Raw genomic sequence first — 26,203 nt, forward strand, 5'->3', positions numbered from 1 at the left:
CAGTGATCGAGGGGTGGACGTAACAATGGACACTATTGCCCAGGTTATTCATGAGTGTGAAACGTGCTGCAATTAAACAAGCCAAGCGGTTAAAGCCTCTTTGGTATGGAGGACGATGGTTGAAGTATAAATATGGGGAAGCCTGGCAGATTGACTATATCACACTGCTGACAACCCGCCAAGGCAAGCGCCATGTGCTTACCATGGTGGAAGCAACCACCGGGTGGCTGGAAACATACGCCGTGCCCCATGCCACTGCCCGGAACACCATCCTGGGCCTTGAGAAACAGATTTTGTGGTGACACGGCACCCCAGAGAGAATTGAGTCAGACAATGGGACTCATTTCCGGAATAACCTTATAGATATTTGGGCCAAAGAGCATGGCATTGAGTGGGTATATCACATCCCCTACCATGCACCAGCCTCTGGGAAAATCGAACGGTACAATGGGCTGTTAAAAACTACACTGAGAGCAATGGGTGGGGGAACTTTCAAGCATTGGGATACACACTTACCAAAGGCCACCTGGTTGGTCAACACCAGAGGATCTGCCAACAGGGCTGGCTCAGCCCAGTCAGAACTTTTACATATTGTAGAGGGGGACAAGTTCCCGTGGTGCATATGAAGAATTTGCTGGGGAAGACAGTCTGGGTTATTCTGGCTTCAGGTAAAGGCAAACCCACTCATGGGATTGCTTTTGCTCAGGAGCCTGGATATACTTGGTGGGTAATGCGGGAAGATGGGGAAGTCTGATGTATACCTCAAGGGGATTTGATTTTAGAGGAAAACAGCCAATGAACTTAATTGTATGCTGTTGCCTGCTGTGTAATACTTTTATAGCCCATCAACTAGATGTCTCCAGGTCACCAGGGACTAGCCCTGACTTCCCTCCAACCATCATCCCAACAGAGAATGAACTTTGATAGAACCTGATGAGTTCTGCAGTAAAGGAACGACCAGCATCAGCAGGCAACGATCCAATACTGCACACAGCCTTTCCTGCCCTGAAAGATTGTTACAAGAGATGGAACCTGACATCATGGACCGAATGGACTTGGCAGCATTATAGGGATTGGTCCATGCACTAAGAAAATGATCTCTTTCTCTTGGTCTGTGTTTATATGGATGTATATACGTGGGAGAGCGATGGTGTATTGAAAATGTGGGATCTGAGCATGACGTGAATGGCATGGAATAAGGGGTGGATAATGTCCTGGGTTCAGCAGTAGCAGCCATGTTTCTGCTTCGTGGTAGCTGGTGCAGTGTTGTGTTTTGGCTTCCAGCCTGGGAACAGTGTTGGTGAAGCCGATGTTTTTGGTTGTTGCTAAGTGATGTTTACCCTGACCAAGGACTTTGTGAGGCTCATGCTCTGCCAGGGAGGGGGGGAAGCCGGGAGGAAGCAGGGACGGGGCGCCTGGCCCAGGCTGGCCAGGGAGGTATTCCATACCACAGCATGTCATGCCCGGGGTGAGGGGTAGCTGGGAGTTACCCGAAAGGACACGGGCTTCTGGGTCGGACTCGTTTCTTGGCCGGTGGTATTGTATTCTCTTCCCTTGTTATTTTTTCTCTTATCATTGTTGTTGGTGGTGGTAGCGGTGGTGATTTGTGTTGTACATTGGTTGCTGGACTGTTCTTGTCTCAACCCGTGGGAGTTACACTCTTTCGATCCTCCTCCCTGTTCCTCTGGGAGCAGGGAAGGGGAGAGCCCCGGGGCGGGGGGGGGGCCTCTATTTCTCTCAGCCCAGCACCACTCACTGGGAGTGAGTGAACAAGCTGTCTGGCTAGGGTTTAAACCACGACAGTGAGGATGAACAGGAGCATTTGAATGTCGTGTTGAATTTCCTGCTCTGACATTAATTCCCAAAATAACTCTCAGCTATTCGGTTGTAGCCTCTGCACCTGTGTTTATTTGGACAGCAGAGGGAGACTGCTTCTTGCCTTTTGTCTACTGGGAGAGGATTGAGGAAGCAGATTTGGTTGATGTTGGGACTTGTAGGACTTGTAAGGAAACTGTCTTTCTCTTTGATATACTTTTGTGCTGACATAGTATTTTCAGTTGCCAGGGAATCAGCTTGTAAAGAGATGAGCTTTGGACATTCCTCCTGTCTCTGCCATCCTAATACTGCAGCTTTGTTGATTGGCTTCAGGCTGTGTGGACTTTCTCTCCTGTCTGCCCAGGTGTACTCCGGTTGTGGCATTGTGTACTGCAGGATGCGGGATATGTGTGACCAGCTGGCTACTGAGCTGAGCTACCGAGGAGTGAAAGCCAAGGCTTATCATGCAGGTACAGGAAGCTGCATCTGCGTCTCTCAATAGGTGGTAGAACTGTACAATCCTTAAGGCCTGGGTTGGGGCTATCTAGGAAGCAGTTTTCTAGGCATGGTCTGCAATGTGTCTGATGCTCATGTAAGATAAGTTTGGGGTCTTCCACAGGACAGCATTCCTTTCACTCCAGAGCTGTTGGTTTTGTTGGATCTTGCACAGCCTAAATATAATAATTGCTTTTATCCCAGGAAGGAATCGGATTTTTCTCTTTGGAATCGAAACAGCTGCTGCTGTCTCCGTCAGGGATTGGCTTGGAACGGGGGAATGGAGAAGGAATTTAATTTATTTCTTTCCCTGTTGTTTTCTTCCCTCTTTTTTCCTTCCCAGGACTCAAGGCAGCTGACAGGACTTTAATCCAGAATGAGTGGATGGAGGAGAAGATCCCTGTAATTGTTGCAACCATCAGTTTTGGAATGGGAGTAGACAAAGCCAACGTCAGGTATGTGAGGCTGAGTGTTGTGCCCTGCCGGAGTCTGAAACCTGAGCAGTGAGAAGGGAAAGCCTCAGTCTCTCTGTTACCTGATACATGCGATTCAAATGCCCGATGAACACTTGCTAAATCCACAGGAACAGAGCTGGATGGTTTTTATCTTAGAACCAGTAAAAACAAACCTGGAAGGGTTCTATAAAGAAATGAAGAACAAGCCAACAGAGCTCCTCTGTGCCAGTCATCTTCCGAACCAAGAAAACTGGAGGAATTTTATTTTTTTTTTTGCCATACCCTCCAGGGTTTCAAAAGAAGACATCTTGAGGCAGTCACAGCTGTCCCTTTCACTTCTCTTAGTGCAGTAGTTGCTGTTAAAAAGCAGTGGGAAGAATATGAGCACCTGAAATAATTCATACACCCTCTATTAAAATGATCAGAGCCAACTCTTTTTTAGACATCTCCTTTTGCAGTGCAATGGGGGGAAGAATAAAGCAGTTCACAAATGGCAATAACCATATCAAAATACAGCTCTAGTCCAAGGATAAAACTTTGCACATGGTTTCAACAGCTGTTCCTCTGGGACTTCTGTCACCATAATCGCTCTGTGTTGCTAGAATTCCTCTACTGCACTATGGCTGTGCTGAGTTGGCATTGTGAGCTGTGATCGCTTAGCAGAGGGTAATTCAGGTGCAGCTCACTCAATGCCCCACACAGACCTAATCTTTACTCTGAAATCCACATAAAGTGATTGCTCTGAATGCTGTGAGAGAGGGGCAGGACAGCAGTGAGACAGTCGCAGCAGTTCAAAATTGTGCCATCCTTCTGTGTCCCTGTGTTGCCAGGCAACAAGATCACATAGCAGTGACAGACTGTTTTGCTGCTTGATGCGTGTGACCCAAGAGAGAAATGAGAAGTTTACTAGGACAGTAGCTGAATTAATGACCCGGTGAAGCCACCTTGCCCTGTTCAGGAGAGTGGCTGTTAGAAAAAGCAGAGTAACTGAAATGCATAGGGCTGGTTGAGAGTGAAATGTAGCTGAAACATGCTTATAATCTGGTTAGTTGCCAAGGAATGCAATTAAAATGCCTTTTTACAGGATGTTTTTTTAATAGTTTAAAGGATATTATACCTGAGCCTAGGCAACAAGCAACTGCTGCTTAGCCTTCTGTTGGCAGAGTTCTGAGCAATCATACATATATCAACTAAGATCAGGTCTGACAACTTCTGGAGGTGACTTTTCCACACAAAAGGGAAAATGGGTGGTGTCTCTTTTTGTGATGGAATCAGCTCCTTTCTGTTAATTCAGTTTTGCTTGAGATTATCAATTGCTTCAGTAAACTTTCTGATGGGGATTAAATGTGTAGGGCTCTGATGCTCCTTGCCTGGCCTGTTCTGGAGTGTTTGTGTTTCTTCAAACATGTTTGCCTGCTTTTGTCCTTTACTCTTTTGCCACACCTTTTTGTGTCATACCTGCCCCTGGGACATGCTGGATTGGAGGCAGGCTGGGATTTAAAACATTGGCAGCATTACTGTCCTGTGAAATGCTGTCAGTGCAGGTATAAGCTGAATTGCCAAATAGTCAGGTACAAGGAGGTTTAAAGAAGTGGTGTGTTGAAAACAGTCAGAGATTATATGAAGTTTAGCAATGATTCTATACTTGTATTATCTGGCTAGGAAGGAAGGAAGGATGCCTTCATCTACAAGTCAGCTTGGTAAGACAGACTTTCCCATGCAGAAAAAATGTCTTTAAAATCGATTATTTCAAAAGGTGTTCTGCAATGTTCAAATTGTGTTCCACAAAATAAATAGGACTTTTTTATTAATGCTGTACTTCATGGTAAAATCTCCCAAACTCTGTAATTCAGTGTCCTTATTCTCAGTCTTCATAGCTGTACAATTCTATGCATGTTTGGGATATTCACATGCTCATCCTTTTCCATCCATTTAAAGTAAAATCCTGCTCACATGCTGTTCTGGTGTGTTGTTTTTCTTATAGCCCAGCTGTTTTCCTTGTGTCTCATGTTAAGAGGACTTACATTTCTGTGTGCAAAATCCCTTGCTCTGCTAAACCCTGTCTTTTATGCTTTTGCTGCCCTATATTTTACTGTTGTTGATGTCCACAAATAACACCATTGTATATGAAGTGATCTGAGAAACCTGCAGCCTTATGTTTCCTGTTGCCTTATCCCATGCAGATTTGTTGCCCACTGGAATATTGCTAAGTCAATGGCTGGATATTACCAAGAGTCTGGCAGAGCTGGGAGAGATGGGAAGCCATCCTGCTGTCGCCTATATTACTCAAGGCATGAGAGGGATCAAGTCAGCTTTCTGATTAAGAAGGAGCTCTCTAACATCCAGGTAAGATCTGCAGAAGAGTACCCACCTGCCTAGATATGCTGCTGCCTTTGCTCTGATCTGGTTTGCCTGCAGAATGTGCAAAGATGAAGTGAGTTTTTCTGGGTCTTGAGCTGTCAGTAGCCCTGTTTCAAGGGACAGTACTGAGGAATGAAACAGAAAGGGAAAGGGCTACAGCTTCAGCTCTATTAGAGAGGCATGGGTGAGCATAAGACTGGAGCAGAGGCAGGATGGTGTCTATAGGTGTTTGCTGGATTGATGAGAAGGGTTGGATTTAGTTGTCACTAGAGTTCCTTTATCTGTTTATATTTAAATTTAAGACTATTGTTATTGCCCCCTTCTGCTTTCAGGAAAAAGAAGGCACCTTAAAAGAATCTGACAAAGCTGTGATGACAGCTTTTGATGCCATTGTGAACTTCTGTGAGGAGCTGGGGTGAGTGCAATTCTTTCAAACACTGTTTAGTGTTGGGGAAACCATGCTCTGTCCCTTCCAGGGCACTGTTATTCCTGAGATCTTGCATGTCCAGGAAAAAAAATACTGAATGAATCGCCTGATATTTTGCTGTCTGAACTGAGGAAGGTGTCCCTGAGACATCTCTCTCTCACTCCCACCTCTCAGGTAACTGGTATGTTGGTCTTGGAGCCTGACCAAGTGATATGGTGATATTAAAATGTAATTCCTCTGGCTATGAATTTTACTATGCTCTGTCTTTGATGATGGGCTGACTTAGTTGCATTTGCTTTTGTTTTGACTCTTTCCTTCTTCACTACATTATCTCTCTTCTAAAGAGATAGGCAGCCTAATCAGCATGGGATGGAAGCATTTAGATTTAATATTTCTCTAAACCTCAGTGGCTCCATTCTGCAAAGAATGAGGTATCTATGATTCTTATTGACCTTAGAAGGAGCCAATGGTGCCTAGAATGTTTCAGAAACAGGCCCAAATTATGGATGTCCCCAGTCTAAATGCAGAGTAGCAACAGCAATGTGAATTGTTTAGGTTCTGACTTGTAAACTGTAATTGTACTCATTGCTATTCCATGCTGGATAAGACATCAAGGCTATAATTTTGCCAGTACGAGAGCAGTCTGTGTTCACTAGCTGAAAACAGTCAACATGTGTCTTGCTTTCAAGTCTGCATTTTGTTTCATTTTTCACACCTGTGTCTGGGACAACTTCTTCAGTGTGATTGTGACATGTGATGCTTTTCTGATGCCCTGGTTAGCATGTGCTCTCCTTGTGGTCGTGCTTGGTAAACAAATCCTGATTTATGGGGCTGCTCCAAGAAAGTGTTGCTTGTACTAAAGTATGGCACAATTCTGAGTCCTGGAATATTTGAAGGAGCTCTTCTCTGCCCAAGGTCAAGGTGATTCTGGGAAGTAGCTACTGGGAGTTGTCTTGCTGTTTAGTTTGATCTACTTACTTTAAGCAGCTCTGCTCCTTCTGGTGCGTGTTACTAGCTAACAGTAAGAGTGGCCAGGTGGCTGTTTGTGTCTGGGATTTGTATAATCTGAGGGGCAGCTGTATCGATCTGGTTAGATGTTAACCTCAGGAAGCCTTGTCTTGGTATCTATTTCTCCTTGATTCCTAAGCTGTTTATAACAGTAGAGTTAGCCAGGACAGTCACTTCCTGGAATGGACGCTAGTGCCATAAGAACTGGACTGGGATCACTGAACTAACCTTGCACAAACCAGAAGCAGGGGTTTCAGGACATTCCAGGGTGATGCCCCAGGGAGGGCATGAGTTGGGCTCCATGTTACTGTCTTATTGCACCTCCTACTTCATGCACGTTGTAAAGAGCCTGACTGCTGTCTCAAGTGAGGACTTTCTCTAGAGTTGCGTATCAGCAATGAGGCAGTAACTAGGCAAGGACAGAAAGAAAACATTCTCCTTTGCTCAAATGAATAGTAACAGATACAGGATTTCATTGGGTATGTAAGAGAGGTTTCTGTAGCAGAGTATCTCTGCCCTAATTAGAAATCACCTCTTCCATACTTTTTCTTCCCTCCCCCACCCTGGTACATTGTTCCTACTTTATAACATGCTGTATACATATCCCAGAGTAACATATTGCAGCACCACTCACTGGCTTCCCTCTTTGTAACTACAGGAGACTAAGATTCTATGTAAAGGAACAGTATGTTGCATTTATTTTTTACATTTTCAATTAATACAGTTCTATTCACGTGTGCTTTCACTGTTTGGATAGTGAAACTGACCTTGCAAGGTTCTAAATAGGAACAAATAAAGACAGACTTGCATGTTGGCAAGGATTTTTGCATAGTATATTTAGGCATTTGTCCAAGTATGACAGGAGAGCAATGGTATAAGCTGTTCTGGGGAGTGTGTTTGAGCAAAGCTTTCGCTGGTCAGAGTTTCTTGTTTCCCATTTGCAAGGTGGAAAAAAAAACCCTGTAACTGCATCAGTGGAAGACATCTTTATTAGTTTTAGGTGGTAGCTGACCATTTGCTTGTGACCAATGGTTTTGCTTGAAAGATGAAAATCAGGCAGATGTGAGCTGACTTTGGTATTTGTCTAGTCACACAGTTTCTGAATGCAGATAGCAGAGAGGTGTTGAGTTTGTTGTAGACTTGCAGAGCAGCTTGCTGGTGGTGGTGCCTTCTCTTGATTCAGGGAAGTTGCATGGGGAGAAATAACCATCCAGGGAGAGAAGAGGGTATGAGAGAAGATGATTTTCTATGAACAACACAATTATAGGTTGTAGCTGGGCTGATTCTTGCTTAGCGTAGGGCTCCAAGTACAGTGTCTGAGTTTTGCTATTTATACCCCACTTTGTGCCTTGGGGATGAGCAGCAGCCAAAGATGGCAGCAAATAAAAGGAGACCAACAAAAACAAGACAAAAGGTGCCAATCACCACTAGCCCTCCAAGAGCCCAATCACTTGTTTCAATCAGTCTCTTTAGGTCTTCCAGAGCTGAGGATGCCTCTTGTACTGAAGACATGTTGGCTTCCACCCTGCTAGAGATAAACAAAGACATTATCAGCTGTTGGTGTCCTCTCTGTGCTCTGAGCCCCAGTCCCCAAAGCAATATAGGCATTCATGTTCTCTGTGCCTGCAACACCCTTTACCCAAAAGGGAGAGTTACAGCAATGGGAGCATAAGCCAGAAGAAAGGTAGGTAAGACCAGTTTCACAATCAGATCTACAGAGGTGTAAAGAGGAAAGGTTCTGGCTTTACAACTCTACAGCCTATACATGAAAACCAGGTATTCTTTGCTGCCATTGGAAGTATCTCTAAAAGGGAGATAAACTCTGAAAACACACTGGAGATTAAATTAATACTTACTTGAAACCAACCAACCAAAAAAACCTGCAAAAAATAACTAAAGTTCTTCATGTCCATCTCGTGCTGCCATGGGGCTTAGAGTAGTTGTGTAAAAAGATCTCCTGCTAAGGGAGTTTGCTTTAGTAACACTTTCTGTTACTCTACCGTAGAAGCATATTTTCCTCCCGTGCAGTACTTGGGTCCAGCAATAATTCAAAGTGGGATCTCAGTGAGTTCTACAGATTTACTCTTTCACTGGTACTTTGCATAATGGCTTGGTGATAGCTTTCTAAAGAATATCCAGCATCTCTGTGCAAGCATCTTGTGGTTTTACTAAAGCTTCCTTGCTTCTCAAGGGAAAAGATGGATTATTCCTCAAACTTTCTCAGAAATATGACTGTGCAGTCCTAATACATTAAGGGAGGTCCATTATTTTTGAAAATTTGTTTGACTTGCTTCCCATTATGTCTGGATCCTTAATACTATAAGGAAAGTGTATTTCATCCTTGCCAAATACATTTGACTAGGAGCACACTTCAGTATGCTGAAGCTTTTGTTTCCTTCTTAGCAGCCAAATATATTCAGTTCATGTGTTGTTTTCTGGAATGATGGCAAATCACCATGCCAGGCTCTAACCAACAGGCATATGGGACATGAAGGTGGTTCTGGATAGCTTACTTTGCATTTAAAATGGAGACAGTCTAGATACTAGTTATGTAGACCCAAAGGCAGAAGCCCAGTGTGACTGTTCACCCTAGAAAGTTCTCATCTCTTTTGCTAACCACAGCTAAATCTTCTGAAACAGGACAGCTGTATGCAAGTTTATAAATACCTGAAGCTGTTATGTTTGTAGCAGGTGTTTCTTCTGGTTCTCTGCATTCCCTCCAAGAGATCTTGGCCTGTGGGGAAGAACTCCCTTACTGCACCTGGAGATTGCAGAGCCAGCATGGAAGGTGCCTGTTTGTACTACAGTCAATGATTAACAGCTGACTTCCCTGCAAAGGTGTGGCTAATCTGGTCAAAGGCATTGAGCCTACTTGAAAAGAGGTTCTTTCTTCTCCATGGCTTTATCTACTTGTACACCTCTTCCAGTGGTTGTAAAGGCTCATGATGCCCTCTGACTGGGGAAGGCTGCAGTGGAGAGAAGAGGCTTTTATTGGATCCTGAGTGGATCTGTATTGTAAGCTCTGTTAGGAGACCACCATATTTAAAATGACTGTGAACAAGACTGCCCTCCAGTCCAAAACTCAGTGTGAGAGTTTGGGTGGATAAACTCATTCCAGAGCCTTGCACTGCCATTAGCTTCAATAAAACTGTGTCCCTGTTGCTTTCCTAACTGAAGAAGACCAGAAGGATGGTGCTGGAGAGGGATGGGAGGCGAGGAGGAGGAGGACAATGTGGTGTGTGAGGTTGTGTGTGTGTAAAAGGAAACTGTTTTTCACAAGCCAAGCAAATCACTTTGAAAGGAAGGGATGATGTTATAGAATAGAAGCTATTCCATCAAGTCATCAGTGGAACTTCAGCCACCTCTGCTGCAGAGGCTGGCTTCTTGTCTCTTTTAGGTTTTTCAGGGAATTATTTCAACACTTGTGTCATCATGGCTGAAGTGACTGTATTCCCTTGCAGTTCCTTGTAGGGTCACTCAGGCTTTCACAACATGTACAGAAGTTGCTGTATTTGAAACAGTCTCACCTTAGTCTTGTGCTTTTCTGGATCTCCCTCTGCTTTTTGAAACTGAGAGGATGGATCTATCCTCACTAGTACTCAGAGCATTCCAGGTCCCCTTATGTGGGTAATGATTGAAACCAAACCCACAAAAGCTGGTGTGAGTGGTGAGCAGGGACCCAGAGGCTGACATGTTGCTTGTCAACAGAAACTGAAGAACTGTACTTAGCTGGGATTTGCTGGGCATCTTTCATGCCAAACTGATCTGTTGCATGCAGGAAGGTGGCAGAGCCCACCCAGGCCAGCAGTGGGCATAACTAAACACTAAGTGTACGAATAGTCCAGCTGCGAGCAATTGTACAAAATGGTAGGAAGCAGAACATTAGGCTTGTGAGGTCTAGGCAAGTATGTAGAAATCAGTCTAGGGATTCTCCTGTATGTAGTGACTGCTCCTCTGCTCCAGAAAGCCACATGAGTTCTTTAGAGAATTGCTTAATTTTCACTCCTTCTCTTAAGTGTTGTGTTTAGTCTCTGTTTCTAATTCAGGAACTTGCAATGGCAGAAATAAGACAGGAGCCATTTCTCTTGTCCCCCTGCCTGCTATCTATCAGTGGTTTGACTTGTAAAACCCCTGGAGAACGTGTATTTGTAGCTTTTCCTGTTGAGATAAGGCCTGGCAGCTTATTCCTAGTGACATCAAGCTGTCAGTTGGTATGTGAGCTGAGTTTCCTCCTGACTTAGCATAGACTGGTTCCATGCTGCTGTAACATTTCTCAATGGGATTCTGTTAATTCCTCTAGCTGGTGCTGTCTAGGATAAGCTAGGAAAGAAGGTAAGCTCTGTGCTTTCACAGATCTCATTAGATCCAGAAACATCTGTTGAGTCTGTCTCCTACAAAAGAGGTTCTGAGACTTCATATGTCACCTTGATTGCCACTTGTTTGTAAGCAAAATGAGCAAAGCCATATCTGACAGAGAGGTTTGTGTGATGTATCTCTGAATGTTGATTAGAATAGGTTGATGCCACACTTGAGCTTATCCTACCCTGACATATTTATTGGTCTGGAGTGAAAGCTGGGGAAGTACAATAAAGGCCAGCACTTCGTCCGTCTCAGTGAAACTGTGTGCAGTAGCTCATACTAGTGCAGTCTTCTGTTGGCAGTTGTCAAGTTGGGGCTCAAATACTTACACTCTAAGGAACAGCCTTATTTTCTGCTGGAATTTTTTTTTCTTAATTTTTAGCCTATTCTCTGTGTTGCTGCTGCAGCTGTATCCCAGTGGGCAACAGTACAAAAATACAAAATACCTACGTATGGTTTCTTTGCAAAAATTGAATACATGAGGATGTAGCAGTGGAGTGTGCTTTTTACTGGTTTGGGTGCAGGCATTGGATAAAAGAGGTTTCTTTACAAAGTTTTCAAAATTGTTGTTCTTTTTGAAGTGTTTAAAATGTTTAAGAATGTTTAAAAGTCTGTGGTTATAAATTTGATTCTTTTCTCTAGAGAGCTAGATGCTAGCTCTGGTATGTACATGTGCAATCCCTTTGATTCCTCTACACTTAGCAATTGGGGTACAAGGATAGAAGATAACTTATCAATATGCCTTCTCATAAAGGTGGCTGGTTTCACGTTTGGGGCAGAAAGACCAGTGGCTTACAGAGTCAGGTGCAGTGTGATGGTCTTCCTATGGCTGTCCCAGTTAGGAAAGCTGTGACCTGCACCATAGCCTTGTATGTACATAAATCACTGAAGTAGAAACCAAACATACACAGTGGGAGCAGTGTGGAAAAGGGATTTATTTGCACTTGTCTCCAGCTGTACAGGCTGTTCTGGGCTCTGCTTTGTCACAGTGCTCGCTGTCAGCTGCTGCATGGGTGCCCTGCAGTGATGGTTACCACCTGGTATGTCACTCCTCTGAAATGCCTTTGCATGTGCTAATAAATAAACCTAAGGCATAATGTTTATGTCCACTAAAATAAACTGCACACAGGGCAGGGAGTCAGGCACACAGGTCTCTCAAGGAAGGACAGGTTTGTTCATCTCAAACTCCCATACTCCATAAGAACCATTCACCTGCAGTAAGCAGAGGAGCAGAGCCACACAGAGGGTGGGGAGGGAGCACATTTAGCAGCAGAATGATCAAATGAAGCTGTAGCATTGGTGAAGTTTTCACTTTTGCCTTCACGTTTCTGTTTACAAAGGGTATTGCACATGAACTGTTTTTTCTCTCTGGCAGTTTCATATCACTGTATCCGCCATGCAGTAAAGTGAGGAGCATTTGTTCTGGCTGTGCTCAGAGCCTCAGCTGGTATGTCTGGATGAAGTTTGTTGTTTTCAGCAGACGTCTCTGCTAAATGTGTGTGTTGCAGGCAGCTTTTGAGATAGCAGGTTTGGGATTGATCCAAGATGCATTAAGCATGTAGATCTCTCAGTGATGTCAGGGGGTTCTGCTAGCACCCAGCACCACCCTTCTGGATTAGCCACCTGTAAAGAGAGTAAGCGCTGCCTAGGGTGTCAGCCTCTGTGTTCTCTGCTTTGGTCTGTGGCTCCATGCTCACAGAGGGAATTGTTGGCTAGCCCAGTTGCAGGGCTGTCAATGGGAAAGCATGTTTGTTTTCTCAGCAGCATGTGTCCAGCACCCTCATCCCACCCTAGAAGAAGGAGACAGTGATGGTAAATTAGCATTACCTTTCTGGTCACAGTAGTGGCTGTCACAGAAAGAAGGAATTCCATGCTGTGATTTCTGGTCCTTTGAGTCATGAATTGTTATTGCCATTTCCAGTGACCTGGTGTAGAAAGTCATCCCCATGGGACTGAATCATGATGTCCGTGCATGTCCTTGATAGTAAATTGTGTCACCACTTGTTGCATTTCATGAATGGGCAGCTGGGCGGACTTGGATCTTTCTCCGTCTGTGGTCAGGATGTCCATCACAGCTACAGCAGCTATAGCAGCAGCAGCTGCAGGCAATGATCATGAGCACCAGAACAGTAACTAGAAAGACGAGCAAAGGATATTGTTTATTGACATAGGAGCAATCACCACACAGTAACCCTGTGTCTCCTCTAAGTTGTTCAGTGAGCAGCAGAATGAACAAAGCCTGGTTTCTTGCCTTTTTTTTTTTGCCCATATCCCCACCTCCCTCCTCCTAAGTTTGGGCTCCCTTGTGTTAGTTATCCATTTAATCTGGAACAATCATTACTGAGTATTTCATGATCCTAACAGCTATACACCAAACCATGTGGAGGCATATGTTTACCTGCTTAATGGGCTGTTGTTTTGGAGGTGATGTGCAGTGACTAAGTACAGCTGTGTGCCTGGAAAGGATGAAGATCCAGCTCTCCCCATAGTTGTGTCAGAAGCAACTCAAGAGGATTTGGTTAGTCAAACTGGCAGTTGTGCTTCTGAGGAGTGTGTACAGTGTACCCTTTAATAAGGACAGATACTTGTGACTGGGTTGGCTTTACTCTTTCTTCTGTATTTTGTTTGAAAAAAATACACACTGCAAATGCAAGGATTGTTTCATGAACCTTTGGGCTAAATCACTGCTACCCTACACTAGGCATAATGGTTGGTGTTGGAGGAGTACGTTAATTTATCAGGGATAGGAAAGGATGATGTGTTTAATCCCTCAAAACACGTAAGAGTGTGTGAATGTGCACGTGTGTGTGCCTGTGTTCCTTAACAGTCTGCAGCTGGGCTGCCAGGTTATGGGACCTGTGGGGAACCAGCTGTAGGTATGAAAAAACTAAAGCAGCAGGTGTGTCTTTCTGAATTCCAGCCTGGGGAGGAGTGTCCAGGCTGGATCCACTCCCTTCCTTTTGGCTGGGAGCAAAGCGTACCTCGTGGAGGGGGAGGGCCTTTCTTCCTTCCTGCTTGTTTTCCCATTGTCTAAACAAACTCCATCCCTCTGGATCAAGCAGCTCTTTGTTATTAGTTCCATGCCATCCCCACACAGAGCAGGAGGAGGGATCTTGCCATTACCAGAGAAGAATAAATAGGGTCTTTCCACTGAAGTAAGCACAGGAATGATACTTGGAGTCTCAGACTTTGTGTCTTCTTCAGCAGTGAGGTGCCCTAATACCATTTGTCATAAACAATCTCCCATGCATCAGAACATTGCAGCAGCTCTGGTAGAGTACTGCTGTTTAATGCTATAATATGAAAGCTCTGGGGAAAGCAATACTGTTGCCTGGTGTTCTCTGCATGCGTGTAGAGACAGACACTGAGTATTAAAACATTACCTAGAAATTAAACTGGGCCTCAGAGGAAATGACTGCCAGCAACACCAACCCAGCAACAAAGACTGGAGTAAGCTGCCCCCATAGAAGAGAAGAGACATTCTGACATCCCTCTGCAACCACTGATACACTCACCGATAAACAGAAGAACCACACAAAAGGACACAATCTCCACCGGGTCAGCCTTGGGCAGTTTCTGGAGCTTAAGGAGAAACTTCTCACCAATGGTTTGCATTTCCTTCAGAAATCCTTCAGAAGACATTCTGGCTCAACCTCTCCAGGCTTTATGCTGTGGAAGAACCAAATAGAGAATAAACCTTTCCACTGACTAATGCTAGCAAACTGCCAGCCTTCTTATAGGGCTGGTGATCACAAGGAAAACAAGTTTATCTGGTCTCAGTCCTTGCTCCCAGTAGCTAAGGTGGAGAACTATTAATTGTCTACGTGTTTTGGCGCTGGTTTAATTTCAAAATCTGGGTTTGAGGGTGCTTTTGTCAGCTGTACTGTTCAGCAGTAAAAGGACACTTATTTCAGCAGGCACAGAGTTAGAACTGGAGAGTGTCTGCCCTTGGCTTGCACCTAAGAAAGTAAGGCTTTTTTGCCAGTTCTCTGATTTTGTCCTTCTAATTGCAGTTAAAAATGCAATTCTAACTGGAATTCCAAATGCTGAACTCCAGTGTATGTAGTTTTCAATTGTTTTTTACTGATTAACACAGCCCTTGAACACTTCTTGCACTTGCACCCACAGAAAGCCCCTTCAAAAACTAAGGCACTTACTTCAATACCTCACTACAATATCATTAATAATGTTTTACCAAACAGTTTTACTGAATGGTGACATTAAGAACTAAAGTCTATGTTCACTGGTGACAGCAGGACGCTTTTTAATTTCTTACAGGTGAATGCAAATTTTATATGTTAAGTTAAATGTAGCTTTTTTTTTCTTTTAAGCCACAGTCTGTTCTAATGGGGCGATACATGAATAGAGCAGTGGATGCCCACCTATCACTGCTGGTGATGGGCAAAGCAAAAGCCCCTGGATCTGTTGGAGAGATACCTGCCCCGTGAAGTTAATCCCTTAATCTCTACTGCCCTGCACAGTCATTTTACACCTTCTTTATTCCCAGGAAGCATGATCACCAGGAACTGTTGTTACTGAAAATAGTTTAGTCAAAGTTAGGTGCCTCAGGTTTGCCACAAGTATTTGCTGTTCTTTTGTCCCATGAGAAAGATTTTGGAAGGCATCACAACAAACAAGCTTGCATGAGAGCTATGGAACTTAAAATTTTGCTTCAGTCAGTAATTGGAGTAGGATATTGTTGAGAAATGCCCATTGTTTGACTCTTATGTCATTATTATATCAGAATGTACTAGCATGTGTGTATTGTAATAGTACTGTTTTGTGGGACTGGAACATTGCTATTTAATATTTATTAATGTGTTATCTTGGTGATAACACAAAGCCAAGTGACCAAGAGAGTACTTCCAGAATAAGCCAGCTAGTTTATTACTGCAGATCTGGTTTGGTTACTCAAACAAACTGCTGCTTCGAGTTCAGCTCTTCTAAACACACTGAGGACAGAGAGACCTTGGCTATATCTTTGCATGCTGGGCTTCAATACTTCAGTGCCAAGTTAAATTACATTTTGTATGTTTATGCAATTCAAAACGCATTTTCTTTGTTCTTTGAAATCCAAGATAAGAAATAAAAATCGGAACCAGCTGGTATCCTAGGGATGGGGGTAGATGGAAAATCTGTATCTACAGAAAGATCTCTGTCCAACTCAGCAGGGAGGCAAAGCTGTGGCCTTTTAACCTGAAAAGGTAACTTTTGAGACTAGGTTTAACAAGTTCTTTCTAGATGATTGCACCCCAAGTGAGCTGCTGCAGAAATGGCTGCTTTATCTTTTCCACAGTGCTGCAGGATTCTGTGTCAGCAAGTTTCCAGTGTTGTTGCTATTCCAAGAGGTGGCAGTGCAGGCAGAGCTGAAGTGGGTTGTGTGTTCTGCTCTTGGCTCAAGAAGAGAAATTTTTTATTTATTTTTTTTTTTTAAGTATTTCTGGCTTTAACATTCTGAAAATGTTTGCTCCCTTGGGAGGTGCTGCAGCCTATCTGGAAGCTCTCCTAGTACAGAATCTGCTGTCACCTTTCATGCCACGCTTTGGGCTGCACCAGAAGCAGTGAGTGTTAATAGCCAAGGTTCTGAAGTTTGGGCATCCAGTGTAAAATTACTGATTAGGATTGTAGAACTCCTCATGGATTAGCCAAGTGCCCAGTCTAAAATGACAAGAGGTGTCTCAGTAACAGGCCTGAGCTGGAGCTAAGTTAAAGGGTTTTTATTTGAAAACTTGCAAGGAATGTTGCTTGTTTACTTTGGTTTGAACTTCAGAGTCAAAGTTTTGATGTTGGTGATGCAGCCTCCAGTCCACCCATGAGGAAGCAAATGTTTTTCTGCTCAACTGCACTTTTGACAGCACACACAGGTGCCAAGGGGAAAAATCACTTACTTAAAAAAACAAAACCAAACCAAACCAAGAAAACCAAAACCCACCAAGAAAACTGGTTATATTCATGGACTTCTGTATCTTCCATTCTACCTGTGATGTAAAGATAGGACAAGGGGTAACAGGTTAAAACTTAAAGAGGGGAAGTTTAGATTGGATATAAGGAGGAAATTCTTTCCTGTTAGGGTGGTGAGGCACTGGAATGGGTTGCCCAGGGAGATTGTGAATGCTTCATCCCTGGCGGTGTTCAAGACCAGGCTCGGCGAGCCTTGGGTGGCATGGTTTAGCGTGAGGTGTCCCTGCCCATGGCACGGGGGTTGGAACTGGATGGTCTTAAGGTCCTTTCCAACCCTAAGTATTCTATGATTCTATGGTCAGGTCTAGTTTTGATTGTGATCTTTTCCCAGTTGATTTCAGCAGAACCAAGATCTTGCCCTAGAGATTAGCATAAGGGTAAGGCTAGCGCTGGGTCACTTAAGTGTCGTATGCTTCTGCCTCATCTTGCTCATGTACACCCCAACAGCGATGACAGTACTTACAGATTGCAGAGTGGAGCCGTAAGAATTAATCCTCTTTTTTTTTTTTTTTATCATACTGTGTTCAAGTAAGCTCCCAGTCACCACCACTAGTAGAGGCCCAGGTGGTGCAGGATGTTTGGCTGAAGCAGTCACTGTAATGATTATTATTAAAATGGGCAAGTCTTAAGAGATTTGAAACTTAAGGTTGTAGGTCTTAACTGACAGTTCACTTTCTAAGATTAGAATGCTGTTCCAGAGCATAGAGCAGCCACCCAAGTTAGTACCTCACAGATTCTGTGGGGTTTGGAGCAAACATAATTGTCTGCCAGTGTTTTTCTTAATTGGGATTTCATGTCCTTCCTCAGAACTGCATCCATGGAGGATAGGAGCCTTCCAGAGCAGAGGAGACATGCTGCCAGGGCAGCCCCACTGATGGAACTCATTATGGAAAAATGACAACAGTGCAGTATAGTCTTCATAAGGCATTGTCAGACCTAATGTCATGAACTTTTGCTTCACAGCTGTAGCTAGAGATCACATGAAGTAAGAACGGAATGAAGGGAAGCAAGATGAGAAAATCACATAGCAAAGAAGGTGAACACAATGCTGATGCCTGTGAGAGGTGGTTGGGGAGTTCCAGCTGAGGAGCCCTGACAGGCTGAAAATACTGGTTTCAGCTGTTTCCTCTTCTGTCTGTTCTGTATAAAATAACTCATCTCTCCAGTGTTGCCAGTGGGACTAGATCATCAAACCTTTCTGTCCTCCCCTATGTTACAAGGCCTAGCAGGGGAGGGAATAGAACAAATCTTTTAATTTGGGTTTACTTGTTTTTGAGGAAAAAAAGCCAAATGCCCTGTACAGTACCCTTGGTTGAGAAGAGAGCACAGAGTAGGAGGATGCCCAGCATCTGAACATGTGCTGCTCTGCTGCAAGGATTAGATGACCCTTTCAAACCAAAGCACATCCTATATTTAGGGCTTCTGTAGATTGATTCCCAGAAAGTGCTTGTTTGTTTTTAATGCAGATTCATCTTGCTATGCCCACTGACTAAAGCAGTGAAAATTGCCATAATAGCACTGAAATCTTTCTGAACTGTTTTAGTGGACTTAAGCCATACTGAAGCACTCAAAGAAGTTGGCTGCTCAGCCCTTTTGAGAATAAAGCCATTAAAAGGCCTCAATCTAGACATTCAAGAGGAAAACCTTGGTCAGGGTTTCTCTGTAACTGTGAACTGGCTGTGTGTGGTAGATTCCATTGCTCAAGCGAGAAAAAGAGCTTTGGGATGACCATGTAAGGTGGGGTCCCACATCCCTCTCTCTGCCTTAAGCTGGTCAAGTTACTTTAAGTAAGTGGAATTGATGTGAATTGCTTGGGTTTTTTTTTTGCTTGTCTTTGTTTTGGAAAGCTGTATCCATCCTGTGTGTCTACACGGGTGCATCAGAAGTTGAACTGCAGAGAGTGGGTGAGCTTAATTTTACTGCTGAGGAACGAGACGCTTGTTTAGTCATGACCCCAGTGGCATTTGAGCAGACAATTTCAGTGCAAGCAACATGAATTTAAGTTTGTGGTTTAGCCTCAGGACTGGAAGCCAGTAAGTGTAGGTGGTCTTCCTGGACTGTCAGTGATGCTTCCTGGTTCTCTGACTTTGGATAAGTCATCCCATTCCTCCATTGGGTGACTTGATCTCTGCAAAGTGGCAGAACATGCAACCACTTCAATTTCATGAGGTTTGTCTGCTGATTGTTGTGTGTCCAGGTCTCTTAACACGCTCTGAAATCCTTAGCTAGACAGACCCTGGTCTTGCTGCAGTTACAAACTGAAATGGCCTTAACTCGCTGACTGCTTGTGACACTCCAGGCACAGAGGCTGTTCAGGATGAAGTAGATGAAAGCATGGCTTCTGCTCTTGATTGCTCCTTACCCAGCCATGCTGCATGGGGGTTTATTTCTCTTGATGTGATCCCAGTCCATTGGCTTCACTGTGCTCCCTCTATAAATTTTTGCATGCATGGATTTTTTGCTGTAATAATCTAAAGATGGAGATGGAGCTTTGGAGTGGGGAGTTTGCTGGTGGTACCCTGGAGCTGCTGATGCCTCTAGTCCTATTGCAGCAAGTCCCAGTGACGGTGAATTTGACATCCTTCACTGTGCCCCTAACGCAAGTCAGCAATGTTCCAGACACCTTACGAAGCTGGCCCTCCCTGGTGTGCCCAAGCAAGCAGAATCCAGGGCAACGTTCTCATTGAAACGTTGTCTTTTTCCCCAAGGCTGTGGCTGTGGAGAAGCAAATACTTTGCAGTGTTCTTACTCAGACAAGTTAAATAAATTGGTTGAAGTTGGACCTGTGTAGGGATGGGAAGCCTGTGTGGATTGTGGTAACTTATTTGGTAGGAGATCTTAGAAGGCAGTCCCAGCCTCACAGAAGGAGGGTGCTGAGCAGCTGAAGGGAAGGGGATGCTTTTTATTCTGGTCTAAAACTTTAAAATAAACTCTGACTTTTCTTTTCTTAAGAACATGAAGGCTTGGCTAGTTTCTAAACCTACCAGCTTTGTTCTTAATTCCTGGAACACGCTTCTGATTTTGCATGGATAAGGTCTGTGGTGCTTCCTCACAAGTCCTCAAACAGTGCTGGGCTGCTTGATGGTGTCATGGTTTAGGTGCATTTTGGCAGAACATGTAATAGTTCCTGTACGATTGTTCATTGTTCTAAGTACTTCTGAGATGAAAAGGGCTATAGAAATGTAGTCATCTCACTAGCGCATGGTTTTCCCTCATAGTTGTTAATGCAGCATGGTTTGCTGCCATGACTGTAGGTGACCAGCTACGTGAAATTTAAAACTACAGTTCACAGACAAGCCCTTTTATTCCCCTAAAACAGGAGCGAATGGAGCCAAACAGACCTATAATTCATTCCCAAGCAGATGAAAATAGTTTCCACAATCAAGAGAATTCAGCCTTTTAACAGCACACACCCAAACTGGTAAATTGCAGCTCAATGTCATGGAAGAAAAGCTTTGACTTGGTCAGCTGGCCTGGAAAGGCAGCCACACAGTTTTTCAGATTATAAAGCTGCCTGGACTGGGTAGCCGTTTGGCTGGGATACCCTGTCATCTCCACCACCCACTGTTTGGAGATCGGTTTTGAGGCAGCGCTGTAAATGTCCCTTCCCTCCCCTACAACCTAATATTAGATTAATATAAAAAGGCACTGAATTCCTTGCAATTGCAATTTCAGTAGCTGAGGTACCCACTGGGGCACTGAGCTGAGAGTCTGCACCTCTGCAGGACACCCAGGTTTTCTCCAGTCCATCCCACAAACAAGTCCACAAAACCCCATTCCTCACTGCTAGTCCCATTTTCAAGTGGGAAAACCAAAGCACTAAGCCATCCAGTGAAAGGAAAAGGTCAATTTTAAAAATAAACCTGTAGCTGTTCTACAAGAGAACCTTTTTTAGGGTTGCTGATGCTTGAATCTAGCCTGGAAGTCTATTCTAATATTAGCAAAATAACTGTTTCCCAGAAAGCCAACAGAGGTAGCTGTGTGCTTTGAGAACCTTGTAAATAGTTACTTCCAAACATCCTGGGATCTCTCAGTAGTTTGGTGTTTGAGGTGAGGCAGCTGGAGCCCCCTGAGAGCGCTGGGAACACTTCCATCTTCTGTCAGCCACCGCTGTGCCCTGGCCTTGGCTGATCTCAGACCTGCATGTCTCAGAAATTACATGCATTTTTGAGTTCTTATGAAATGTGCTAGTCTGAGCCTAGTAAAGATGCTGCTTGGGTGTAAGAACTCAGAACTTGGGTGTAAGAGTTCAGAACTGAAGGCTACAGCAGCTCCTTTCTCAGAAGAAGCTGTTTTGCCCTGTATCAGCTGTGGTTGCAGGGGGTAGTGGTGAGAGCCTGCCAGGCAATGAGGGATGGGTGCTGCTTTCCTCACCCAGCTTTCATGCAGTCCCTGTGTCTGTGGAGCAGGGGTTTGTGTTCCAGAAAGGCTCAGCTCTATCCAACTCTGCTTAGTTTGTACTTCCACTCCCATAACCATTTTAGCAGTGCATTCAGGCTGAGAGGCCCGTGCATTATGACAGCTGTAACACAAGCTGCTTTTATCCAGACATGTGTTTCACATTGCTTCTTCCTCCCCCCCCCCGTCATGTACAACTGAGCTGCACTGGACAAGCCCCCAGCCAAGCATGTTAAGATTTTCTTTTGGCTCGGAACACTTGGTGTGTTTTTCTACCTCACCCCAGCCTTTCTTCCCTCACTCCTCCCTCCTGCCTTCCCCCTTACCCCCAACTTTGTTTTTCCCATAATTTAAGAAGCCATCTTAACTGCAACAACCAGCCTGCAGTGACACTTCATTAGCCTGGTAGAAACTTGCCTTCATCCCCTTTGAACATAGGGCTAGACTGGAGGCGTGTGGGTCTTTGCTCCTGCACAGGCAGTTCCAATCTGGTGTTTGTTTGTACAACACGTAGGTCAGAAAGAGCCACCCTCTGTTCTGCATTAATGAGAATGGAGAGAAGTGGAAATACCTGATCCTTAACATTCTTCCCTACAGGTATGTGTAAGATCAGGATCCTTTTGGTGAGAATTGGCTTCCTGCCTCTCTCCCTGCCTGTTGGTAAACAGCTGACTGCCCATGTACCCTCTGGAAGAGGCAAGTGGTCCTGGCTCAGTGTTAGAAGTTGCAGGAGCTTCCGAACAGAGTCACCATCTTCACGTGGCAGGAGACAGGGGATATGTGGTCAGTTTCCCTTCTAGTCCCCCTTCCGTATCCAGAAGCAAAATGAGATGGGAGCTCAGGCTATGGGGCACCTCTCTTATGTAAAACCAAGGCTTGGACTTTATGATCTTGAAAGGTCTTTTCCAACCTAAACGATTCTGTAATTTCATGTAATTGGGGCATCCTCTTCCTTCCCTTCTCACTGCATTCAGACCTGATAGTCCTGTTACTGCAAATCACAGACCATGTATGTGTGTGTCTGTGTTCTCTTGCACAGTGATTTCTCAGGCTGTTTTGAATAGTAAACCAGCATCTGTGCCCTGGCTGATTTTTTAAAATGCTCGTTAGAAGCTGTGTAAAGTCTTTCCATTTATGTCTATTGGACACAGATGCTGAACTTGCACAATATGCTGGTTCCCTGACCAGGGTTTATTTGCTAAGCTCTCTACTTCAGGATCTGGGGGCTAAACTTTGCTCCAGCTGGGAGGAGCTCTGGAGAAGCGCTGTGGCTGCACCCGCTTGGTTTCACAGGCGCTTGCCTGTGCTAGCAGTTACTCCCATACACATATGGAGGAGCAGAGGAGCCCTCTTGTCCACATTAATATATCAAGTCACTGCAGTGGAGAATGCCCTGTGCTAGACTGCTTATCAGCTTGAGTCACATTCCCTAACAGCAACAGGAACACAGCAGCCGCCTTCCGCATCACAGCGGAGCCCCTGCTGCGGCTCTGGGGCCGCGGGCGGGCTCCTTGGCCCCGGCGCGCTGGGCGCAGGTTCCTGCAGCTCTCCTTAAAGCTTTTCTCCCGAGCGTCCCTTGCGCACGGCTTCGGGCTGGGCAGGCTCTGCTCAGCGGCTGACTCCGCAGTTCCCCGCGCAGACAGCTGCGAAAGCTCCAGCTCCCTGCTATCGAGTTCAGGTGTTAGGGTTGACCGAACACCAGCGGCAACAGCTCAGCCTTACCCCAGCCGCGCACCAGCTCTCCTCCTCTCGTTTCGGTCGTGTTAAGCGCTCAGGTCATCTCCCCTCGCCCGGCTCCTCCGGCGCCGCTCTCCTCGGGCTGCTGACAGCCCGCTGTTGGCTCTGCCCGTTTTTTGTTATTGGTTGTCCCGGAGACGGGAAGTTTCCTGTTACATGTGCCAGAGAGGGAGGGTGGGCCCGCGGAGCGGAGCTCCCGCACACCGAGCGCGGCACTTGTTGCTCGCATCCTCCCTGCGTTTCCTCCTAGCGAGGTCTTTGCTTGTTTTCCCTTTAATTACAGCTTTTTCTGGAGTGCGACTTGACTCGATTCTCTCCCTGCGATAGTTTGGGGGCTGTTGAAGCAATTAGCTTTTCTTGATGCTGCCCGTACAGACTCCCAGGGAAGGAGCTTTTTCCTTGTGCTCCTTGGTGGGACAGCACAAGAGGTCTGCAGGACGGTGGAGCAGAGCCCGACTGGACAGGGCACAGGAACGCTGCTGCTGAAGTCACTTTGCCCCTGCCCTTGGCCATGGTGTTCACTCTCTTGGTGCCTTGTGTTGGGAACATCTGACACCCGCTGTCTTGTCCCACAGGTTGTTGAAGTTTAGATGATGTCCTTCAGGCAGGTGCAAAGTGGTGATTTCTTATCAACCTCATCATTTGCCCTCCTATTTGATAAAGCTCATCGAATGGCTTTTGTTCAGCTACTGGCATCTATGTGACTTACTTGTACTCGCATGATTTTTGTCGGTTTTAATGCTTTCATTTCTTGGCTTAATTCTAAGACTTTCTGGTTGGTTTTTTTGGGGGGAAGTTCTGATGAGCTGTGTACCCTTCTCTGGCTTATATTAAGGAATGCTTTCTTCTGATATATTTTGGGAGAGGCAAAGCTGCTTTTGGGGTATGTGACTTTGCATCTTCTCTGACTGTGCATCTGCTTCTACTAATTGCAAGAAGGCAAAAACATGTTAGGGAACTCAGTTGTTACTTGCTCTTTATCCTATCCCATGAGGTCAAATCAGGGTAGGATGTCCCAAATGACATGATAACTTTGAACATTTTAAAGACCAGTGGTCAGCTTATGCATACTCCTGTTGAAGGGTGGGGTAGGCAAATAATACAGTTGCATATTTAAAAGGTGAAATAATTTTGGGACATGTATAATAATAAAACCTACTATTAATTTATGTAAATAATCTCTCCAAGTCTTGGGCATTAGTCAGGTGCTCAGGAAGTTCTCCCACCACATGTTAATGCATAACCAACTATGTTTCAGGTGTTAAAGATTAATCTAGTGATTACCCTCAGCATCGCTGTTAGTAACTCTGGTTTTGGCCTTTTGAATTCTATTACAGGACTGCAATCTTAGTTCTGCAACTGAATTTCCGTTATGACCCAACTCAGGAGCACTGCTGGCTCAACGGGGCCGTGGCCACAGTTTGGGTAATTCTGCAGGAAGATACAGGCAGTTACAGGAGGTGGGATGGAAAGGGCTTGGCTTTACAAGCCTGATGGGTTAGAAACTGGAGGTCTGAATTCCAGTGACTTCAGGGCTGATCTGTGCTCCCATGAAAGCCTTGCTTGGGGCGTCTTTTGTTTGCATTAAGGAGGGGGGAGTGTGTGGATGTCCCTCCCCAGACTGGTGAAGAGGCTGCAGGGGTGAGGAGAGTGCTTGACCATTGCTGTATGCCTCAGTTATTTCTAATACAGATCAGTGCATGTGAGAGATGCGGTCTAATGAGAATGCTTGCCTGGTTTCTTTGGGGGAAACAAAAAGCTGTCTTGCAGCTTGCTGATATTTCTATAGTCACGTTGCACTGGCAGGACAGGCAGCACCAGTAGCTCTTTTGGAAAGACAGAACAAGGGCATCAAATGTGTTGTCCCCATCCCGGTCCCCCCACCCCTCCCCACCATGTGAAAGGAGCTCTTTGAGTGCCAGGCGAGAGCGAGTCAGCACAGCTCCGCATGGGGACATAAAGCCAGCTTTGTCCAGGCATTCAGTGCCCCAGACCATGCCACGCTGCTGCAGCCCTCCTTACCTGAGCAGTGCCAGGCCCTGCACACTCCAGCCTGGCGGCAGCAGTCTGTGACCTGCTGCTTTGCTGCTTCACCTCCTCTGGGCTGGTGAGTGATCCTCCAGGCCCATGCGGATGCGAGCTGCAGGCCCTGGCAGGGTTGTTCTGTGAGGCTCTGGGAGAACTACAGTTGTGCTGCCCCCAGACACACACATGCACACAAGTTAAGAAACAAACTGCATTTGTTAGACCTCTGGTGTGTTCAGACATGCCTTAAAGGGTTTATAATAAGAATAAATGAAGTGCTTACTCTTACTTTTCCCCTGTGTGACCCACTTTTTGCAGATGAATTTGGTAATCCAGCTAGGGCACTCCTTGGGAAGGAGAAAAATCTCCGTTTTGTTCTTCCCTGAAGTAAAAAAAATTCTCTTCTAAAATACCTGTTGCTGCTGCTTGGCTGCAGGGCTTGATCTCTAAATGCCTTATGAAGTGTTTCTGTGTATCTAATACCAGCATTTTAATAGACAACTGCCACTTCTGCTATGAAACCCAAGTTTTAAAAAGCGCCTCTAAATTCTGCCCACTTTCTTAAAACAAGAAAAGCAAGTAAGTGCTGGGTGGTTCTTCACATCGTGAAATCAGTGTCTTCACTGGTTTAAGTCAGGGATTGTATTAGAGGAGAAATGACTTTCTGCCTGTATTCTAATGAGCATATCTCTGTCACTAAACTCTTTTTTACATACCCAAAAGCACCGATGGCTGCCAGAAATCTTTTGAAGATTCCTGGAAGAATGTAATCATCTTCACATGGCTACTTTGCTAAGGCTGGTCGAGCTGGTTGTGCAATACTGCCTGAGCAAATGGACTGGTTTTCCTGGATGCAGGGTTCCAGCCCTGCAGGGCTCAACCCCAGAGGCTGCAGCTCTGAGGCGTGTGTTAGTGGGTTGAGACCCAGGCTGTGTTATCTGAACAGTGCTTCCTTGGCAGCTCAGTCTGGACTCTCTTTCTGTGACTTAATTTACGTTCCTGTTTCTTCAAATGTAGATTTGTTCAACTTCAAACCAGAAGCAATAAAATTAGAAGCTCTCCAATGTGGAAATACATAGACATCCTCTCAACTCTGAGGTGTAAGGATCAACAGGGCTCCTTTACACGTTTATCCTAGCACCACTGGACATGGAATATATGT

General features: G+C 45.0%; 2 protein-coding genes across 8 annotated transcripts in view; one reads left to right on the forward strand and one right to left on the reverse strand.

Annotated features, from left to right (window-relative positions):
* Positions 1-1,885: 1,885 nt before the first annotated feature.
* Positions 1,886-26,203, forward strand: part of LOC134159508 (ATP-dependent DNA helicase Q5-like) — a 34,215-nt gene continuing 9,897 nt past the window's right edge. Inside the window, exons 1-4 of one of the 4 annotated variants that reach the window (XM_062610513.1) lie at positions 1,886-2,285; positions 2,654-2,765; positions 4,949-5,111; positions 5,459-5,541. In XM_062610513.1, the coding sequence (XP_062466497.1) occupies positions 1,982-2,285; positions 2,654-2,765; positions 4,949-5,111; positions 5,459-5,541 (662 nt within the window). In that variant the 5' untranslated portion in view covers positions 1,886-1,981. The remainder of the gene's footprint in view (positions 2,286-2,653; positions 2,766-4,948; positions 5,112-5,458; positions 5,542-26,203) is intronic. The other 3 variants (XM_062610515.1, XM_062610514.1, XM_062610516.1) reach the window with 3 other exon arrangements.
* On the reverse strand, positions 7,238-23,985 carry SMIM5 (small integral membrane protein 5). 4 transcript variants are annotated; one of them, XM_062610531.1, is made up of 5 exons: positions 23,002-23,985; positions 14,436-14,589; positions 12,748-13,053; positions 9,229-12,649; positions 7,238-8,089 (listed from the first exon to the last, which is right to left on the reverse strand). In XM_062610531.1, the coding sequence occupies exons 2-3, from the start codon at positions 14,560-14,562 to the stop codon at positions 12,932-12,934; spliced, it is 249 nt and encodes an 82-aa protein (XP_062466515.1). In that variant the 5' UTR covers positions 14,563-14,589; positions 23,002-23,985; the 3' UTR covers positions 7,238-8,089; positions 9,229-12,649; positions 12,748-12,931. The 4 variants fall into 4 exon arrangements, 3 of the variants coding, with proteins under 3 accessions (XP_062466515.1, XP_062466516.1, XP_062466517.1); XM_062610532.1 differs by lacking the exon at positions 23,002-23,985 and adding an exon at positions 21,964-22,099; XR_009963165.1 differs by lacking the exon at positions 23,002-23,985 and having other exon boundaries at positions 9,229-12,543; positions 14,436-14,575.

The sequence above is a fragment of the Pezoporus occidentalis genome, unplaced genomic scaffold, assembly GCF_034315485.1.
Source record: "Pezoporus occidentalis ecotype Australia unplaced genomic scaffold, CSIRO_AGI_Poc_V1 ctg148, whole genome shotgun sequence".
Taxonomy (NCBI): domain Eukaryota; kingdom Metazoa; phylum Chordata; class Aves; order Psittaciformes; family Psittacidae; genus Pezoporus; species Pezoporus occidentalis.

Coding starts and splice junctions, on each gene's coding strand:
- SMIM5 (XM_062610533.1), bottom strand. CDS start 14,562: ATGTCTTCTGAAGGATTTCTGAAGGAAATGCAAACCATTGGTGAGAAG. Junction 13,054..14,435: donor TGTGGTTCTTCTGTTTATCG/GTGAGTGTATCA, acceptor TCGTCTTTCTAG/TTACTGTTCTGGTGCTCATG.